This window comes from Choristoneura fumiferana, chromosome 13 (assembly GCF_025370935.1).
Source record: "Choristoneura fumiferana chromosome 13, NRCan_CFum_1, whole genome shotgun sequence".
Taxonomy (NCBI): Eukaryota; Metazoa; Arthropoda; class Insecta; order Lepidoptera; family Tortricidae; genus Choristoneura; species Choristoneura fumiferana.
In genome coordinates, this window is record NC_133484.1 from 14,063,095 (window position 1) to 14,077,717 (window position 14,623).

The 14,623-nt window shown below is 41.3% G+C and overlaps 2 protein-coding genes across 3 annotated transcripts; both read right to left on the reverse strand.

Annotated features, from left to right (window-relative positions):
- Positions 1 to 442: 442 nt before the first annotated feature.
- On the reverse strand, positions 443 to 7,039 carry LOC141434115 (mannose-6-phosphate isomerase-like). 2 transcript variants are annotated; one of them, XM_074096401.1, is made up of 7 exons: positions 6,867 to 7,039; positions 6,371 to 6,694; positions 5,710 to 5,851; positions 4,772 to 4,948; positions 3,363 to 3,530; positions 2,636 to 2,838; positions 443 to 1,992 (listed from the first exon to the last, which is right to left on the reverse strand). In XM_074096401.1, exons 2-7 carry the CDS (start codon positions 6,686 to 6,688, stop codon positions 1,786 to 1,788), a joined length of 1,215 nt encoding a protein of 404 aa, XP_073952502.1. In that variant the 5' UTR covers positions 6,689 to 6,694; positions 6,867 to 7,039; the 3' UTR covers positions 443 to 1,785. The 2 variants fall into 2 exon arrangements, with proteins under 2 accessions (XP_073952502.1, XP_073952501.1); XM_074096400.1 differs by lacking the exon at positions 6,867 to 7,039 and having other exon boundaries at positions 6,371 to 6,703.
- A 4,997-nt stretch (positions 7,040 to 12,036) lies between these two features.
- On the reverse strand, positions 12,037 to 14,495 carry LOC141434117 (uncharacterized). Its single transcript, XM_074096404.1, has 2 exons — positions 14,240 to 14,495; positions 12,037 to 13,348 (listed from the first exon to the last, which is right to left on the reverse strand). The coding sequence occupies exons 1-2, from the start codon at positions 14,493 to 14,495 to the stop codon at positions 12,795 to 12,797; spliced, it is 810 nt and encodes a 269-aa protein (XP_073952505.1). The 3' UTR covers positions 12,037 to 12,794.
- Positions 14,496 to 14,623: the final 128 nt, after the last annotated feature.

The window sequence follows — 14,623 nt, forward strand, 5'->3', positions numbered from 1 at the left end:
TTGTGATTCAATATTATTTACTAACATCATCCAGCCTATATACGTCCCACTGCAGGGCACAGGCCTCCTCTCAGAATGAGAGCTCCTAGGCCGTAGTTTCCACGCGGGCCCAGTGCGGATTGGGAACTTCACACACACACCATTGAATTGCTTTGCAGGTTTGTGCAGGTTTCCTCACGATGTTTCCTTCACAAGCTCATGGTAAATTTCAAATGTAATTTCGTACATGAATTTCTAAAAACTCAAAGGTGCGAGCCGGGGTTTGAACCCGCGATCCTCTGCTTGAGAGGCCATAGGTCAAACCACTCTGCCACCACGGCTTATTATTAACATATATTGTCATATAAATACTGCGTAAACTAAAGCAGTCTCATAAATGAGTAGTTACCAAAAAATACAGGTGATAATTAGTGTAGTAGTCACGATTTAAAAAAAAAAACAATTTCATTTTACTTACCTATATTTTAAAAACATAATATTCGAACAGTCTTGTTTGAACAATCAACAATAAGGCACAACAAGCAGACATTTCAGACTTTAGTTCGGCAAACATTTTATGTCTTTTAACAAGTAAAAACTTTTTTTTTTATTGTACACAAATTCAAAAGAAAATCATAATTAATAATGTACGGTTCCTCATGGAATCTCATTTTAAACTTATAATTATTTTTCTATTGGACACATCACAAAAGCAATCACGCACACAAGTTCAACAAGTAATACATAATATACCATAGCCTGTTTATCAAAAAATACGGAACTTGCATTAAAACTAATTATCACGATCAAACACTGTAAATTACAAGTTGTAATAGACGATCCGATTATTTTGATAAACAGGGCCCGTATACAGAATAAAATGACAACACTATCTATACAATTCCATTTTGTCATTACAGGGTCTCGAGAATATGAAAATCACCGAACGTTGCGTCAATATTATCAGTTCGAACGTACCACAATTTAGGCAAATAGTTCAATTTGGAATAGTGTTGGGCGTTAAAGTCAAAATATATTTATTCAATTTAGGCTATAACAAGCACTTATGAATGTCAAAAAAGTCTACCGCCTTGCGATTTATTTACATCGATTATTTTGCCTCGTTGGCTTTTCTGATGTCATAGGCAATTCGCATTAACTAGTAGCATAAACGCTAGGAAATTCTGTCTCTCTATTACATGTGCAAGAGCGGGATGGATTCGCTTGCAAGACTTACAGTTTACGATAGAAATCGTCTTGGCTAGGGCCACTAAACATCTAACTCGTGCACCGTTTTCTCGCTTGTCACTTATGCGTCCTTTTCCTACATGGCGAATCGGAAAGGGTGCAAAGCTATTGAAGCGGAGTGGAGACAGAATTACAGAATCCGACCAGATCATTTATCAGGTCCGACTTTAGTTGAAATTCACAACTCTCCTTACCCTGTTTATAATGTAACAATGAGACTAAAGGAACTACAACCCTTTAACTAGCTCCTCTGTGAAATCTCTTGAGAATCGTCCTGTACCATTAGTACGAAAACACGTTGCATTTGCAAAGTAAAAGTTTAGTACAGATCAAGTGAATAATGTATCGCCATCGTATTTTGTCGGATAAGTTCGTATTTACTCGTATCTTGCTTTCTCAACTAGCTTCAGTAAACTTCAGTGAGCTACTTTTGTGGATCTGTGCAAAGTAATATCAGAATTAATCAAAGAAACTAAAGGACACAGACACACTGAGCGCCAAATAGAAAACGGCACACGTATAAGAAGATGCTTGGTGTCAATAAACTAACAACAGTCATCAAACATTGCATATGGCCTGGTAAGCCTCGAGATGACTGTCAGCAGCTGGTGAGAGCGTCAGTTGGCGACTAGCCTTCAGGAATATGACGACGCCGGGCCGAGCGGCCACTGGCTCCGTGTCACACGCCTCTCCGGACCCTGAGGTTATGATGATCAGGCTCGGACTCGGCCGGACCGCTGTGTTGTAGCTGTCGCCTGTTTCCACCTGGGAAAATGTAATAAATAAATATAAGTTTTTGTTACAAAATTCTCTTTTAATACAAGCTTTTTTTGCTGACTATACTTTTTGTTATTTAAGATTGGTTTTTGGAGTCTTTTTGTATTTTTTATCTCAACTCCAAATTTTGTTACTTTTACGGTCATCCCGTAAAACCCATATCGAAAATACAAACTGAAACATAGATGCACAGAAAAACCAGAAAAATACACCATTTTAGTCTAATAGACCATTTTAGTCTATTTTTCTGGTTTTTCTGTGCATCTATGTTCCAGTTTGTATTTTCGATATGACCCTAATTTATCGAAACAGGCGTTACTTTGCGGATGGACTATAACCAATTCTAACATCTCACAGTCTAACGTCTGGTAGCACGGTGAGCGGTTGTTGCTCTGAGGATGACCTCTATTTGAGTTTGAAACGTGTCAGTGTGGTGATAGTTGGGTTTGTGTTTTTTGTCTATTCTGACACTGTAGAAGTGCTGTATGAATACATATATTTGTTGCAAGGTGAGCAAAGTAATATTATAGTACTTTTTGTTGCATAGTTATCCAACTTACACATGTATACCAAATTCCGTTTTTCACAACGACCGGTGTCACAAATAGGCTATTGCACGATACAAACTTACCCTAATCTTAACAACGGCGAAGTCAGGTACTGGCGGCCGCCAGATGCAACTGTTGGAGTCTTCCATTTGCGGGCAGAAGAGCAGCTGGTCCAAAGAGTAACTGCTGTAGTCGAGCATCTCCACCAGGGTAGGAACATCTATCAGCTTGGGTGTGAGTCCAGCTCGCACCACGTTGTCGGAGCATGCCATGCATTCCACACAGTCTGAAAAAAAGTTTTGGTGTGATGTTTTAAAGGAAACTGGAGGTATTAAATATACACTGTTTTACTGGAATTTTCACATGTTTTTTCTTTTCAGAAATGTTATGGGTGGAAAGTCAAAGCCCAAAGTAGCTCAACAATTTAGTACATCATCATTGGCGTTGTTTTCATAATCATAATTTTTGATTCATTACAAACTGTCTCAGTATTTTGGTTTATGTGAAAAAGTACTAAGGAGTTAAGCTACTTTTAAGCTTGACTGTAGGTACCTACCATAACGAAACTGAAATTGTAATAAAGAACAAATTGTTGCGAAACTGAAAAAACTAGGACTTGACTTCAGTTATAGTGAAATAAGTTAAACTTAAATGAAATTGCAAAGAAACTGAAATTGTTACAACAGTAAATTTTAATACAATGCTGCTGCTACGACACAATGTTGACTTTACATTAAATCTGTAGGTAGATTTTAAATAAAAAATATGTATCTTCACATGAGCAAAGTAATGCCTGATTAAATTAATTACCTCCACTTAAGTAAGCATGCGGCAAGTTAGCGTTGAGGAATATGGCCTGTCCAGGGCGGAGTCGCAGGTAGTTCATGAAGTAAAGCGCGTAGCATCCTACGTCACCGGGGAACTGCGAGTGCAGTCGGCGGAGCAGCGGGAAGGAAAGGGCCGACTGGGTTCCCTCTTCTGAAAACAAACGGATTTTTTAAATAGAACTACATACTTAAAAAATTGCTAATGTTGCAAACAGTTGCCAAGGAACTCAAAAAAAAATTGTTTTTCTTTCTCATTTGAATTTTAAGGAAAATGAAGAAAGCCGACGAGTCACGAGCGACGTTAACATTCCGGCCACAGATGTCCGGTTGTTCAAAATATTCCCAAAATTTATGGAAAAAATAATAGGATGGTTTTTGACGCCATTGACTAATAATTCCAAGACACAGATCTATTAAAAACTATTCTATCTACAACCTATAAAAACCAGTAAAGGAGATCATTGCACATAAGAAACAACAACAGTGAGTTACATCTTCGGCCTCATCTACATGAGGTAAGTCAGATGTCAGTTGCCAGGCAATTCTAAATAATATAAACCGGCCAAGAGCGTGTCGGACACGCCCAAAATAGGATTCCGTAGCCATTTCGAAAAAATTAAGTAATATTTTTCTAAGGATTTCGTGTTTTATACAGAATCTTCCAAGTTTAGGTATATTTTATACCTTAGGCTGCTATATAGTCTTAAATTACTAATAATTCTCAAGCAAACTTAGCCGTTATAGTTTTCCTTGAAAGTTTGATATAAAGAAAGAAAGAAAGAAAGAAAGAAAAGTTTATTTTGGCTCCAAAATGTACCACCTAAAACTAAGACTAGAACTAGCACTAAAACTATGTTACTAGGTGACACGGCAGGATACCAAAAAGGGTCTCCACTCAGCATGTGTTGCCGCACATTATGTGCAGTAACGCTGGTTTTCTGTGGAGCCCAAATACTTACAATACAATACAATATACTTACTACCATCCTGAATTTTTTCAAATTTTTCCACCCACCAGTTTAGGTTTTAGAGGGGGGGGGACGCTCGATTTTCATGAAAATTTGCACTAAAGTTTAATATTTCGCAAACAAATCACTGAATCGAAAAATCGTCTTAGCAAACTCCTAATGGTTTTAAACGATACCCCACACTATAGGGTTTCATGAGAAAAAAAAATCACCCCCACATTACGTCCATGGGAGGTACCCTAAAAAAATTTTTTTTGACTTTTTTATTCTACCATACGGACAGACAGACAGACATGGCGAAACTATAAGCCACTATAAGGGTTCCGTTTTTGCCATTTTGGCTCCGGAACCCTAAAAAAACAAATAGAAACCGAAGTAGTTCGAAACTATTGATGAAGTCCTAGTCAACTTGAGTTTAAAATACCTTCTTTTTCCAACCGTTCACATAAGGTGTTTAAACTGGCAGCAATCACAGCTTTATCAGAGGTCATCAGGGAGCTGAACACTTGTTTCAGAGGTATGCCGCTGTCCCCATGCTCTTTGTGAGCTAGAAAAGTGTTGACACAATCTTCTGGTAATATCTTGGTTAGTTCTGGCAATTCTGAAATCAAAGAATATATTTTTATTGTTGATGTGAGTCAGTCAATTGAAAGACTCTGCTTTACTCAGTACAGCCACATACATTAATATCTGACACAACGGAGCTTGCAAAAATATCTATCTGATACAAGTCTATTTCTAGGGCCAGTAGGATGTGTCAGATATTAAATGCAGATGACTGTACCATAGGGTATAAATTGGTGATCATCAAAAGAATGAGTCGCAGTTTCATATTAACAATACTGGTGACTCTGATGAGTCAACTTAAATAAGATTCAAGTATTAGAATAAGTAGTGTAAGAGCTTGCAACGGACAATTTTACCTTAAGTAGTATAGTGAATAATTAGTGATTACTGAAAACTTAGTGTTAGTGAACTATCTTGAACAGTATAATAAATAGTATTAGTGAACAATCAGTGATTACCAAAAACTTAGTGTTGGTGAACTATCCCGCGGGAAAGGCATGTAGTGTATTGGAAAAAGAGGGTACCCTCACATTTCGTCAGTCTGGTTTTGTCAGGTATGTACGACGCGTGAGCTTCCCAATTTCTCTCGTTATTTCTGATACATAATACTTTGTTATAAATCACTCTATCAGTAATTGCTCTAACTGTTCAGATAAGGACAAGGATCAGAGCAAAACTTAAGGTTGTCTTTTTCTATTTCATATTCATAAAATTTGCATTACTTATGATAAACGAGACTAAAGGTTTTTTTACCTACTTAATTAAGCTTAAATAAAAAATCATATTCAAACTTACTTTGAAGATGGTTTTGAATCTCCCGGAGTGGTCGGAATCCACACAGGGCCTCAAACGGTGTCAATGCTATTGCTAATTCGGGTTTGTGGTTTGGGTCTTTGTATAAATCTGGAAACTTTGCATGGAGCTCCTCAGCATGCGCCTGTAAAACCAATTAACACTATTTAATATTTTAATCTGGTTAGTGTGACAAAACTGTACTAGTCAGCATAATATCATGGAGACATGGATTGCATGGTCTAGTCTAGTTATTCTTTCAAATAACAATTAATTGAATAACATGAGGAGTTTACAAAAGTATCTCCAGCTGTCCTAGTTTTTTAGTTTCATTAATATTACTTTATCTAACCTAAACAAACATAATATTAACAAGTCTACATGCTTAGCTGGAGCTAACTTAACAGTATGTGTAGGAATTCCTACTGATAACAAGTATTGTTTAGTCATTTAATTATGGCTGTATTATTATTTATTTGTAGTTATGTTATTATATTCATCGAATGCAAACTTTTTTTTTCTAATTTTTTTTTGAGGCTTAAGTGCACCTTTGTGACTATGCCAGCCTCATTGAAAGACTCGATGAATGCAAACTTCAGTCATCAAAATCTTAATAATTAAATTTTATAATTTAAACATGACTTGTAAATGAATAAATAAATACCTTATTCGGATGTGCTTGAACAGACAAAGCTTTGCCTATGGACAAGATCTTGAATAAAAATGGCACTGCAACACCAAACCTCTTCTTTACCACTGGCCCGATAGCATCCAAATTGTCTTGGATATACTCTGACAAGAATACATTCCGTTCAATGATAAGTGAAGGTCCGTTTGGATGGGTCCCCATCCACAACTCAGCATATGGCTTGTCAGGATCAATAGTAATACTAGAGTCCGCACTGGATAGTAATTTGGCTACCATGCTCTCTTTACCCAGTTTGCCCCAATCATAGTTTTGTACTTTGTATTGGAGCTCCATAATACCCTGCAACATAATTAAGATGTTTTATTTGCATTTAAATAAAACTTTGAAAGCTAAGATTACCTAATAAATAATAAGGATTAAAACCTTAATCTGGCGTCCGTATTTTCTTTAAGTTAGTGGTTAAGTGTAACTATTGCTAGAAGTAATAAATAAATAACAATAAATAACTTACTTTGTATCGGAATCCTAGTTTTGTCAGTCAAAAGTAGACCTGTAATAAACTTACTATATTAAAAAACCGATAGAGACAAGACGCTGTGAAACTGATGGTAGTTTAAATTGGCTAGATTGGTTGGCAATCGATGATTGATCAGTGATGTTTCAATTCTATCTGAATAAATACGATAAAGTGTTGCTTTGCAAAATTAAAAGAATAGGCACTGGTTTTCCGTTGGAACAAAAGTATAATCAAAGTCACATATCAAAAATCCATAGACAATAAAAAGATGTATTAAAACCTAAAAGACTCTAAAAAGTTGTGCAATCTTGCACATTCTCCCCTTTTTTAAAGGGACGAGGATCTGGGCTAACTTCTTCTGTGATCTGAGAAAGGCGCCAGCAGCGGTGGTGACTTCTGCGACTCGAATCACCCATCTCGTCCAGGGTACAGCCGGGTGAAGCGATCTTTGAGCCACGAACGACAGAGCAGATCGGAATCATTAAAATCGCAGAAAATTATTATGCCAATCACTATGTCACTCTCTGCAATTGCGGGTGGAGTGCAGCTTCCTGTTCTGGGTGGTAATAAGGATAGATTTTCGTTCATCCAGCATTGCCAGAAATGATCGGCTAGCCTGTCAGCACTTCGCCATCTGCTCCTGCCGAGATCAGATTTGTTAAGAGCTGCGGGAACTGGGCGCTCAGATGATGCTCCGAGAATCAGGTGCGCTGGCATTAGAGCCTCGTCGGCATCTTCCAGCAAAATACGAGTTAGTGGCCGTGAATTTACCAGAACTTCAGCTTCTGTCGCAAAGGTTGTCAAAACTTCATCAGAAAGAGCTCTTTCTTGTAGCGTTTTTCTAGCACATATTATTCTTGGCGCTGCAGATCTGTTGCTTTCACGTTCTCGCCATTAAAGCTTGATGTATTCAGTCGAAAATTAATGTTGCTACGACTATTTGACGAGGCATGTGATAATTTCGTTGATGTAGGGTGACAACTTGAAAAGGGCAACTGCTTTGTGGCAAAGGCTTTCGGTTCTTCTCTGTCGTAAGATGTGGACTTCAGATAGTTGTAAATCACCTACAGATACTCTTCTGGCCAAATTGAAAATTAGAAGATATTGGGCATACTAGGAGAGGATGTGCAAGCAGGTTGGAAGGTACACAAACTTCCTTCTAGACGAGGCAGATTAAAATGAAGGTCTCGACCTTGTAGACTACGCATACGCAATAATGAAATGAATTGATGCGCTTTGCCGTTGCTCGCACCATTCTCATCCAGGAGCCGAAATGATTTGGATTTGCGGAGACTGGTGCGGGCAGATCGGTTTCAGTGATGAGATGAATAAGAGCATTTTGTTTATACTCTTTACGGCCTAGTCTGCTAATATCGATCTAAAGCTCAGCGGGCCAGTCTGAAGAAATTAGGAAAGCAGATACTGAACTGTAGCGACATTCTGGAGAAAACGCAGAGTGTTTAAAGTAAGTGGCAACATCCGCAGCGTTTAAGTCACTCGGGACCCCACGAAAGGCTTGAGGGTGCGAGCGTCACTACGAAGCCAACCCAGAGCGGTAATTGAATTAAACCAGAAACCACATCGCAAAGCATCAGACGGTGGGCTTCGTCTATAGACGTCGCAAGACGTGCAGTTATTAAATAGAGCGCCTTGTAACTCTAAGTCGAAAATTTAAACAGATTTAGGTGGCGAAAGCTGTACTTTGCCACAGATGAGAGAGAGAGAGCCTAATGTCACCGTCCTTGTAACTAAGGTGCCAGTAGATGACAGCTGCAAATGCACACTCACTCGCATCTGAGGACAAATAGAATTCGCAACTCACTGCCTTGAGATCACTCAAGTTATAGCGCCGTGGAATAGGCAAGCTCTAAATTGAGATTAGGCCTTGGTACCGTAACTTCCACGCAGCGCAATCTCCTTGAGGGAGCTCTTAGCTCCAGACCACACCCTTGCGCCAAGCGTCTTGAAGCAAGATGCGACCGCAAACAACGATGAGAGCGATGCGATGGTTTCGAGCGCCGTGCACTCGAGAACCTGCACAACGCACTCGTGCTCAGCGCTGTGGGCTTAATTTCTGTTAATTTTATTGAATTGAGTTTACTTTGTGGCCTAATAAGATTTTCTAAAATAAAACGATATTTTTTTATTTCAGGCTCGTTCAGTGTGGTGTGGTTGACAACGTCAACTTGTCTAGTCTTGCTGCAACCGAAACCAAACAAAACCCAGCCCAAAGCAGTCAGAATAGCAACGGGTTGTGTGTTGGTTCCCTTGCGCGTAGCTATGGCAAAAGATAAATGCCAGTTATCAATACCTATGATCACCATTGGTTTAACGTCCTCATAACAAAAATTGCCAGCTATGTCAGCGAGGTACGCATACTTGCGCACGCTCTCGTGATGTGCAGACTGACGAGCAGCACCTAAACCACTAAAAGATCTCGCCTCTTTGATGCAGTGTGTTTCAGTCGAGTGGCGACCCTTTATATTGAAATTGACGTATTGTGCGTTAAAGTCTTTTTCTAGACCACCTACACAATCTAAATGAATTAGTTTTTCAGGGCCCTTAGCACCAATCCTAGCAGAAATGTCAGAGTCTATAAAGGTCCCTGTGGAGCCGTCATCTAATAATGCGTAAGTGTTAACACTACCAGAAGGTCCTGACACGGTCACGGCAACTATTTTTAATAGCGGGCGAACGGAAGACTCTTTAGGTGACGATGAAGTTGCATGCGTCAATATTTCGTGGTCCGAGTCGTCGGACGGCGATGCCGGTGCGAGCGCCGTGGGCGCGCTGCAGGCCGCGGGCGCGTTGCGGGCCGCGGGCGCGGCTGCGCTGGAGATCGATGGCGCGGGCTCGTCGTCGTCATCGTCGTCTTCCACGTCGACGTGCGCGGCGACCGCGCGCTCAAGTTTTGACCCATGCAATAATACGTGATGACGCATGCCACAACCATCTACGCTACATACTTTTTTAGTGCAAGAAGGTTTGAATTTGTGAAAACCTTTTCGGAAACATCTGGGGCATAATTTATTATTTTTGATAAACTGCCACCTATCATTTACTGTCATTTTGACAAATTTACTGCAATTAGATAATTCGTGAGTTTGTTTACATAGCGAACAAATATTTTCGGAATTATCAATCGTGTTTATTGGTGATGGAATGCTATTCGAATTATTTTCAGCAACAATATTTACCCTGTCTCTGTATGCGGTCTGCCGAGCGGCGCCGGGCGACGTATAATCCATCACGCCCCCAAACCTATACTGCAGATCGACTTCACGCGACAGGAAATCTGCGAACATTTCTATTTTCGAAACGCAATCAACACAAGAATGGGCATAATCCAACCAACGTGGACGCAGCAGTAAAGGCAGCTTGCTCCACAGTGCTTGAAATAGCTCGGGTGAACATAAATAATCCGGCTGATTTAGCAGGCGGATAACTTCTACGCAGTTGCGTACCCGGCTCGCAAAAATAACGAGATCTTTGCCGTCGTAGTTCACCTTAGGCAATGCGCGCACCGCCGCCACCTCGTGCATGACGACGAGCTCGGGGCGGCCGAAGCGCGCGTCGAGCGCGGCCAGCACCGCCGCGGGCGCGCGCGCTGCCGCCAGCAGCCCCGCCACAGCCTCGCGCGCTGCTCCACGCAGAGCGCATGACAGCCTCGATAAATTGTCACTTGCCGACAAACCTTGAGCTGTATTTTCGTAAGCTCGTTTTAGAGCTAACCAATCTAAATAAGACTTGCCGTCGAAAGTGGGCAAATCCGTCTTCGTGACGGGAGAATTAACTTTATTTATTAACTTCTCCAACGAATTAACTAAGCGCGTCACTCCTCCGTCTTCAGGACGATACTGTTGGGGAGAGCGATCACATGCCGCGGCACCCAGGCCGCGCGGTGCTCTCGGTCCCTGTGTCGCGCACTGGGCCACGGTGTCATCGAACCTGAAAGGCGGGTTGGCACTAAGTAAATGTTGTTCGGTAGGATTAGGAATCACATTATTTACCCAATCCTGTACACTAGCACGACTACGCGTGCCGCGGCTACCGCCGCGCTGGCTAGCGCCCGCCTCTATGGCAGCGAGACTAGCTTTCAGCTCAAGTTCGGCAACATGCCGCTCTCGCTCTGCCGCTCGCTGTGCCTCAGCCGCCTGGCGCTCTGCCGCCGCCGCCTGGCGCTCTGCCTCCAGGCGCTCGCGTTCATTTTCTATGTCCGCTAGTCGGCGTGCGTGCAGGGCTTGAGCCTCCAGCTGCCGCGCCACTATGGTAGAGCGTGAGGTAGCGCCACTTGACGTGCGGGAAGGTGCCGACTGTGCGGCGTGTAGGGGCGGGTCCGCGCTTCGCTGCACGGACGAGGAAGACTCCTGATGCCGAAGGGCGGGTCCGCGCTTCGCTGCACGGACGAGGAAGACTCCTGATGCCGAAGGGGCGGGTCCGCGCTTCGCTGCACGGACGAGGAAGACTCCTGATGCCGAAGGGGCGGGTCCGCGCTTCGCTGCACGGACGAGGAAGACTCCTGATGCCGAAGGGGCGGGTCCGCGCTTCGCTGCACGGACGAGGAAGACTCCTGATGCCGAAAGGGCGGGTCCGCGCTTGGCTGCGCGGACGAGGAAGACTCCTGTTGCCCTGCCAGAGATGTCACACCACCTCCATGTTGGGCACGTTTACTTTTGCACTTTTGGAACGCGTATTCATAATTTTTACCGGTAGATGGACCAATATTTTGGATTAAAAGAATAGGCACTGGTTTTCCGTTGGAACAAAAGTATAATCAAAGTCACATATCAAAAATCCATAGACAATAAAAAAGATGTATTAAAACCTAAAAGACTCTAAAAAGTTGTGCAATCTTGCACAGTTGCTTTGCAAAATTAAAGCGACAACCTGACCGGACCGGACGACGACTGACGGACGACATTCATACATTTTGACATTACATACTCTTTGATGACGACTGTCCTGTCATTGTTTGTCATCAACTTAACGTCAATGTGTCATCTTACTGTCAGAAGCAATGAGAATAACAGCGACTGGAGTCGACTTTGTAAGCTTGTATATTATACTACTCTTTGGTGCTGAACACTGAACATACTCGTACTTCCGAACCGAAACAAAATAATTTAAAACATAAATCTAAGGATCTGTCCGCACTTTTTTCCGCGCGGTTTTTTTTTTCGTAATTCTGTTACACATAAGAGTATCCGCACTGGCGATAAAAAAATCGCAGAGATTGTATGTAAAGGAAGAGATTTGTTAGATCAATTTCCCAGAATAACAAAACAAGTACTTAGCAAAATTTCCGTTCGCATTTTTTTCCGAATGTTTTTTTTCACACTATGTTTTATTACTGAAGCTTATTTTCACAGTAGTGTTTTTTCTACTTTTGCGTAGTTTTGGCCCTACGGGCCGATGCAAACTTGACATAACATAACCTAATCCTACCTAAGTATGTTTCTGTGTCGATTCTGTTTAGGAAAAAACGCGACTGAGAAAATAAGATTCAGCAAAAACGCATGTTGGGGAAAAAATTTTTTTGGGAAAAAATGCGAACGGAATTTTTGCGACTAGGAAATAAAGATTCTGGGAAATTGATCTATCAAGCGCCCTGTTTACGTGTACACGCCCATAGTAGCTACGTCTATGCAACAAATGTGTTTTAATGCAGCTCCTCCCCCCTCTACACTGTAAGAACACTAGGTACACTACTAATCACATAAATACAAATACTACCGCCACACCCCACTTCCTTAGTTAAAAACTTAAAATACTTAGATAGTTAGTTAAAATAGACGAAGAGACCAGAAATAAAAGGCTTGTAATAAAAATTGTCTTCTGAATATGGTGGCAAAAAAGACTATGATACAGTCACATTCTAGATGTTATAGCTTTATTTACATAATGGGGTAGGTACATTGGTAATCATGTGGCACCAATTTTGCTTTTCTTCGTTTCAAACTGTTTAATATCATCTCTGAGACTATCAAAAATACGCGACGACTTCTTCGCCAACTTTAAAACGTCATCAGTGTGCCTCGTGTCGGCTATTTTCTTGGCGTCTATGACTCCCTGTCCATGCTTCGATGGTTGAGGAATAGCGAACCCAGAGAGCCCTCGATTGTGTATTTCCACGTTGGGACCTTCTTCTACCGACTCGCAAATTCCAGGCTCACCAGCACCCAATTCGGGCTCGGGCGCGAATTTCGGATTCTGGCGTACATTTTTTCCCGATGACGGGTGATATTTCAACTCTAGCTCCTTTAGATCCAAGTAGGGATATTTCTTCATGATGACCAACTGTTCGTATTGTCGAAGGTCGGCGTCGCTCAATTTGTTCTTCTTTGTAGGTTTGTTCGTGTACAAGGCGGTGTAATTCTGAAGCGTATTGGTTTCGCTGAGTTCGGTTGGATCGTTTAAAGTAAATTTTTTGGTCCGGTCTGTGGTTCCACGATAGTTAGAATCGCATTTTAATGAACCTGGGGGTATTAAATTTGTTTAACATATTTTTTTATTGAAAAAGTATACCACTATAAGTAAAATTAAAATCTTGTAAAGTTTAATATGGATCCGAGCCCTCAATTTTAGAATCATTGCCTGACGTAACAATTTCTGGACCAAGACTTGTAAGGATAACGATGTTAACCTAAGTATGTAGATAAAGTCCTACTCATGTACTCAATCTCATATATACCTAGTGCCTAGTGCCATCGCCATCCACGAAAACGCGTGATTTTGACAAAATTAGACATTAATAACATTGTAATAAGAACCACGGCACGCGTCATCGTGAATGACTCTACCTATACTCTTATGATCCTCTCTCAAGTTATGATCTAATCGTAAACCCCTTCCACACATTTGGCTTTGGGTTTTACCTTGGTTGGGTAAAAGCTACAATCTATCCTAGAACTCTCTTACGTCTAACCTAACCTAACCTAACCATTACAACTATTTTGAAAACGTGTTAGTATCACGGGTCTTTTTACTTCACTGTACCGTGGAGGTCGAACCCAACTCTATTTAAACCAGTGGTGCCAGCACCGGCTCTGAGGTCTACCTCAAGCCCCCCTCCTCTTGCTCTAGCTAGGCGCCAGATAGCGCAGCAAGAGGCGCAATTTTTCAGTTTCCAGTGCAAAATAAAATTACGCTACTTTGACAGGTGCGAAAGCTATGTAGACATTCTCGCTCTACCTTGGTCCAGGGCTAGAGCGGGTGCTGAATGGCGCAGTTACGTGTAACGCAAAATATATATAATTATTTACCACTATGAATAAAATTGCGTTGGATGTTACATAAGAGGGCTTCCTAAAGCCATTTGATTTTGTAAAGGTAGAGCAAATTAATTCAGAAAGTTGAATACAACTTACGATTACGATTAGAACTCAAACCAATCGAGTACCACTCCTTCGTTTCCCTATGAAGAGGAAACGTGTAATTGAAAGACAAACACAACAAGATACAAACTACGATGAAAGCTGGAGCATATTGGTGCATAATGTTAACTGTAAAACACTTTAACATTGATCTTTCTTTTATGTTTGTAATTTTTTTGCTCTGATCTGATTCATCACGAATGTGTGACATTTGACAGGCTGAAAAATAAAAAGTAACCCATAAAGACATAAATAAAAAAAACTCAGTAGTTCGGCCTTTTTAGGGCGGAGCTGAAACGAGTATCTTATATTTGATTGGGCCGTTTCACCCCTTTCCTGTTATCAAGAGTGAGATGGGGTGTCGGGGGCGTGGCGTGT

What these genes read in the sequence shown, in the direction of transcription:
- LOC141434117 (XM_074096404.1), bottom strand. Translation starts at nt 14,495, where the DNA reads ATGTCTTTATGGGTTACTTTTTATTTTTCAGCCTGTCAAATGTCACAC. An exon ending in TTTGAGTTCTAATCGTAATC is followed by an intron (nt 13,349 to 14,239) that starts GTAAGTTGTATT and finishes TAATACCCCCAG; the next exon opens with GTTCATTAAAATGCGATTCT.
- LOC141434115 (XM_074096400.1), bottom strand. Translation starts at nt 6,703, where the DNA reads ATGTTGCAGGGTATTATGGAGCTCCAATACAAAGTACAAAACTATGAT. An exon ending in TTCAAGCACATCCGAATAAG is followed by an intron (nt 5,852 to 6,370) that starts GTATTTATTTAT and finishes TTGGTTTTACAG; the next exon opens with GCGCATGCTGAGGAGCTCCA. An exon ending in TGAACGGTTGGAAAAAGAAG is followed by an intron (nt 3,531 to 4,771) that starts GTATTTTAAACT and finishes GTTTGTTTTCAG; the next exon opens with AAGAGGGAACCCAGTCGGCC.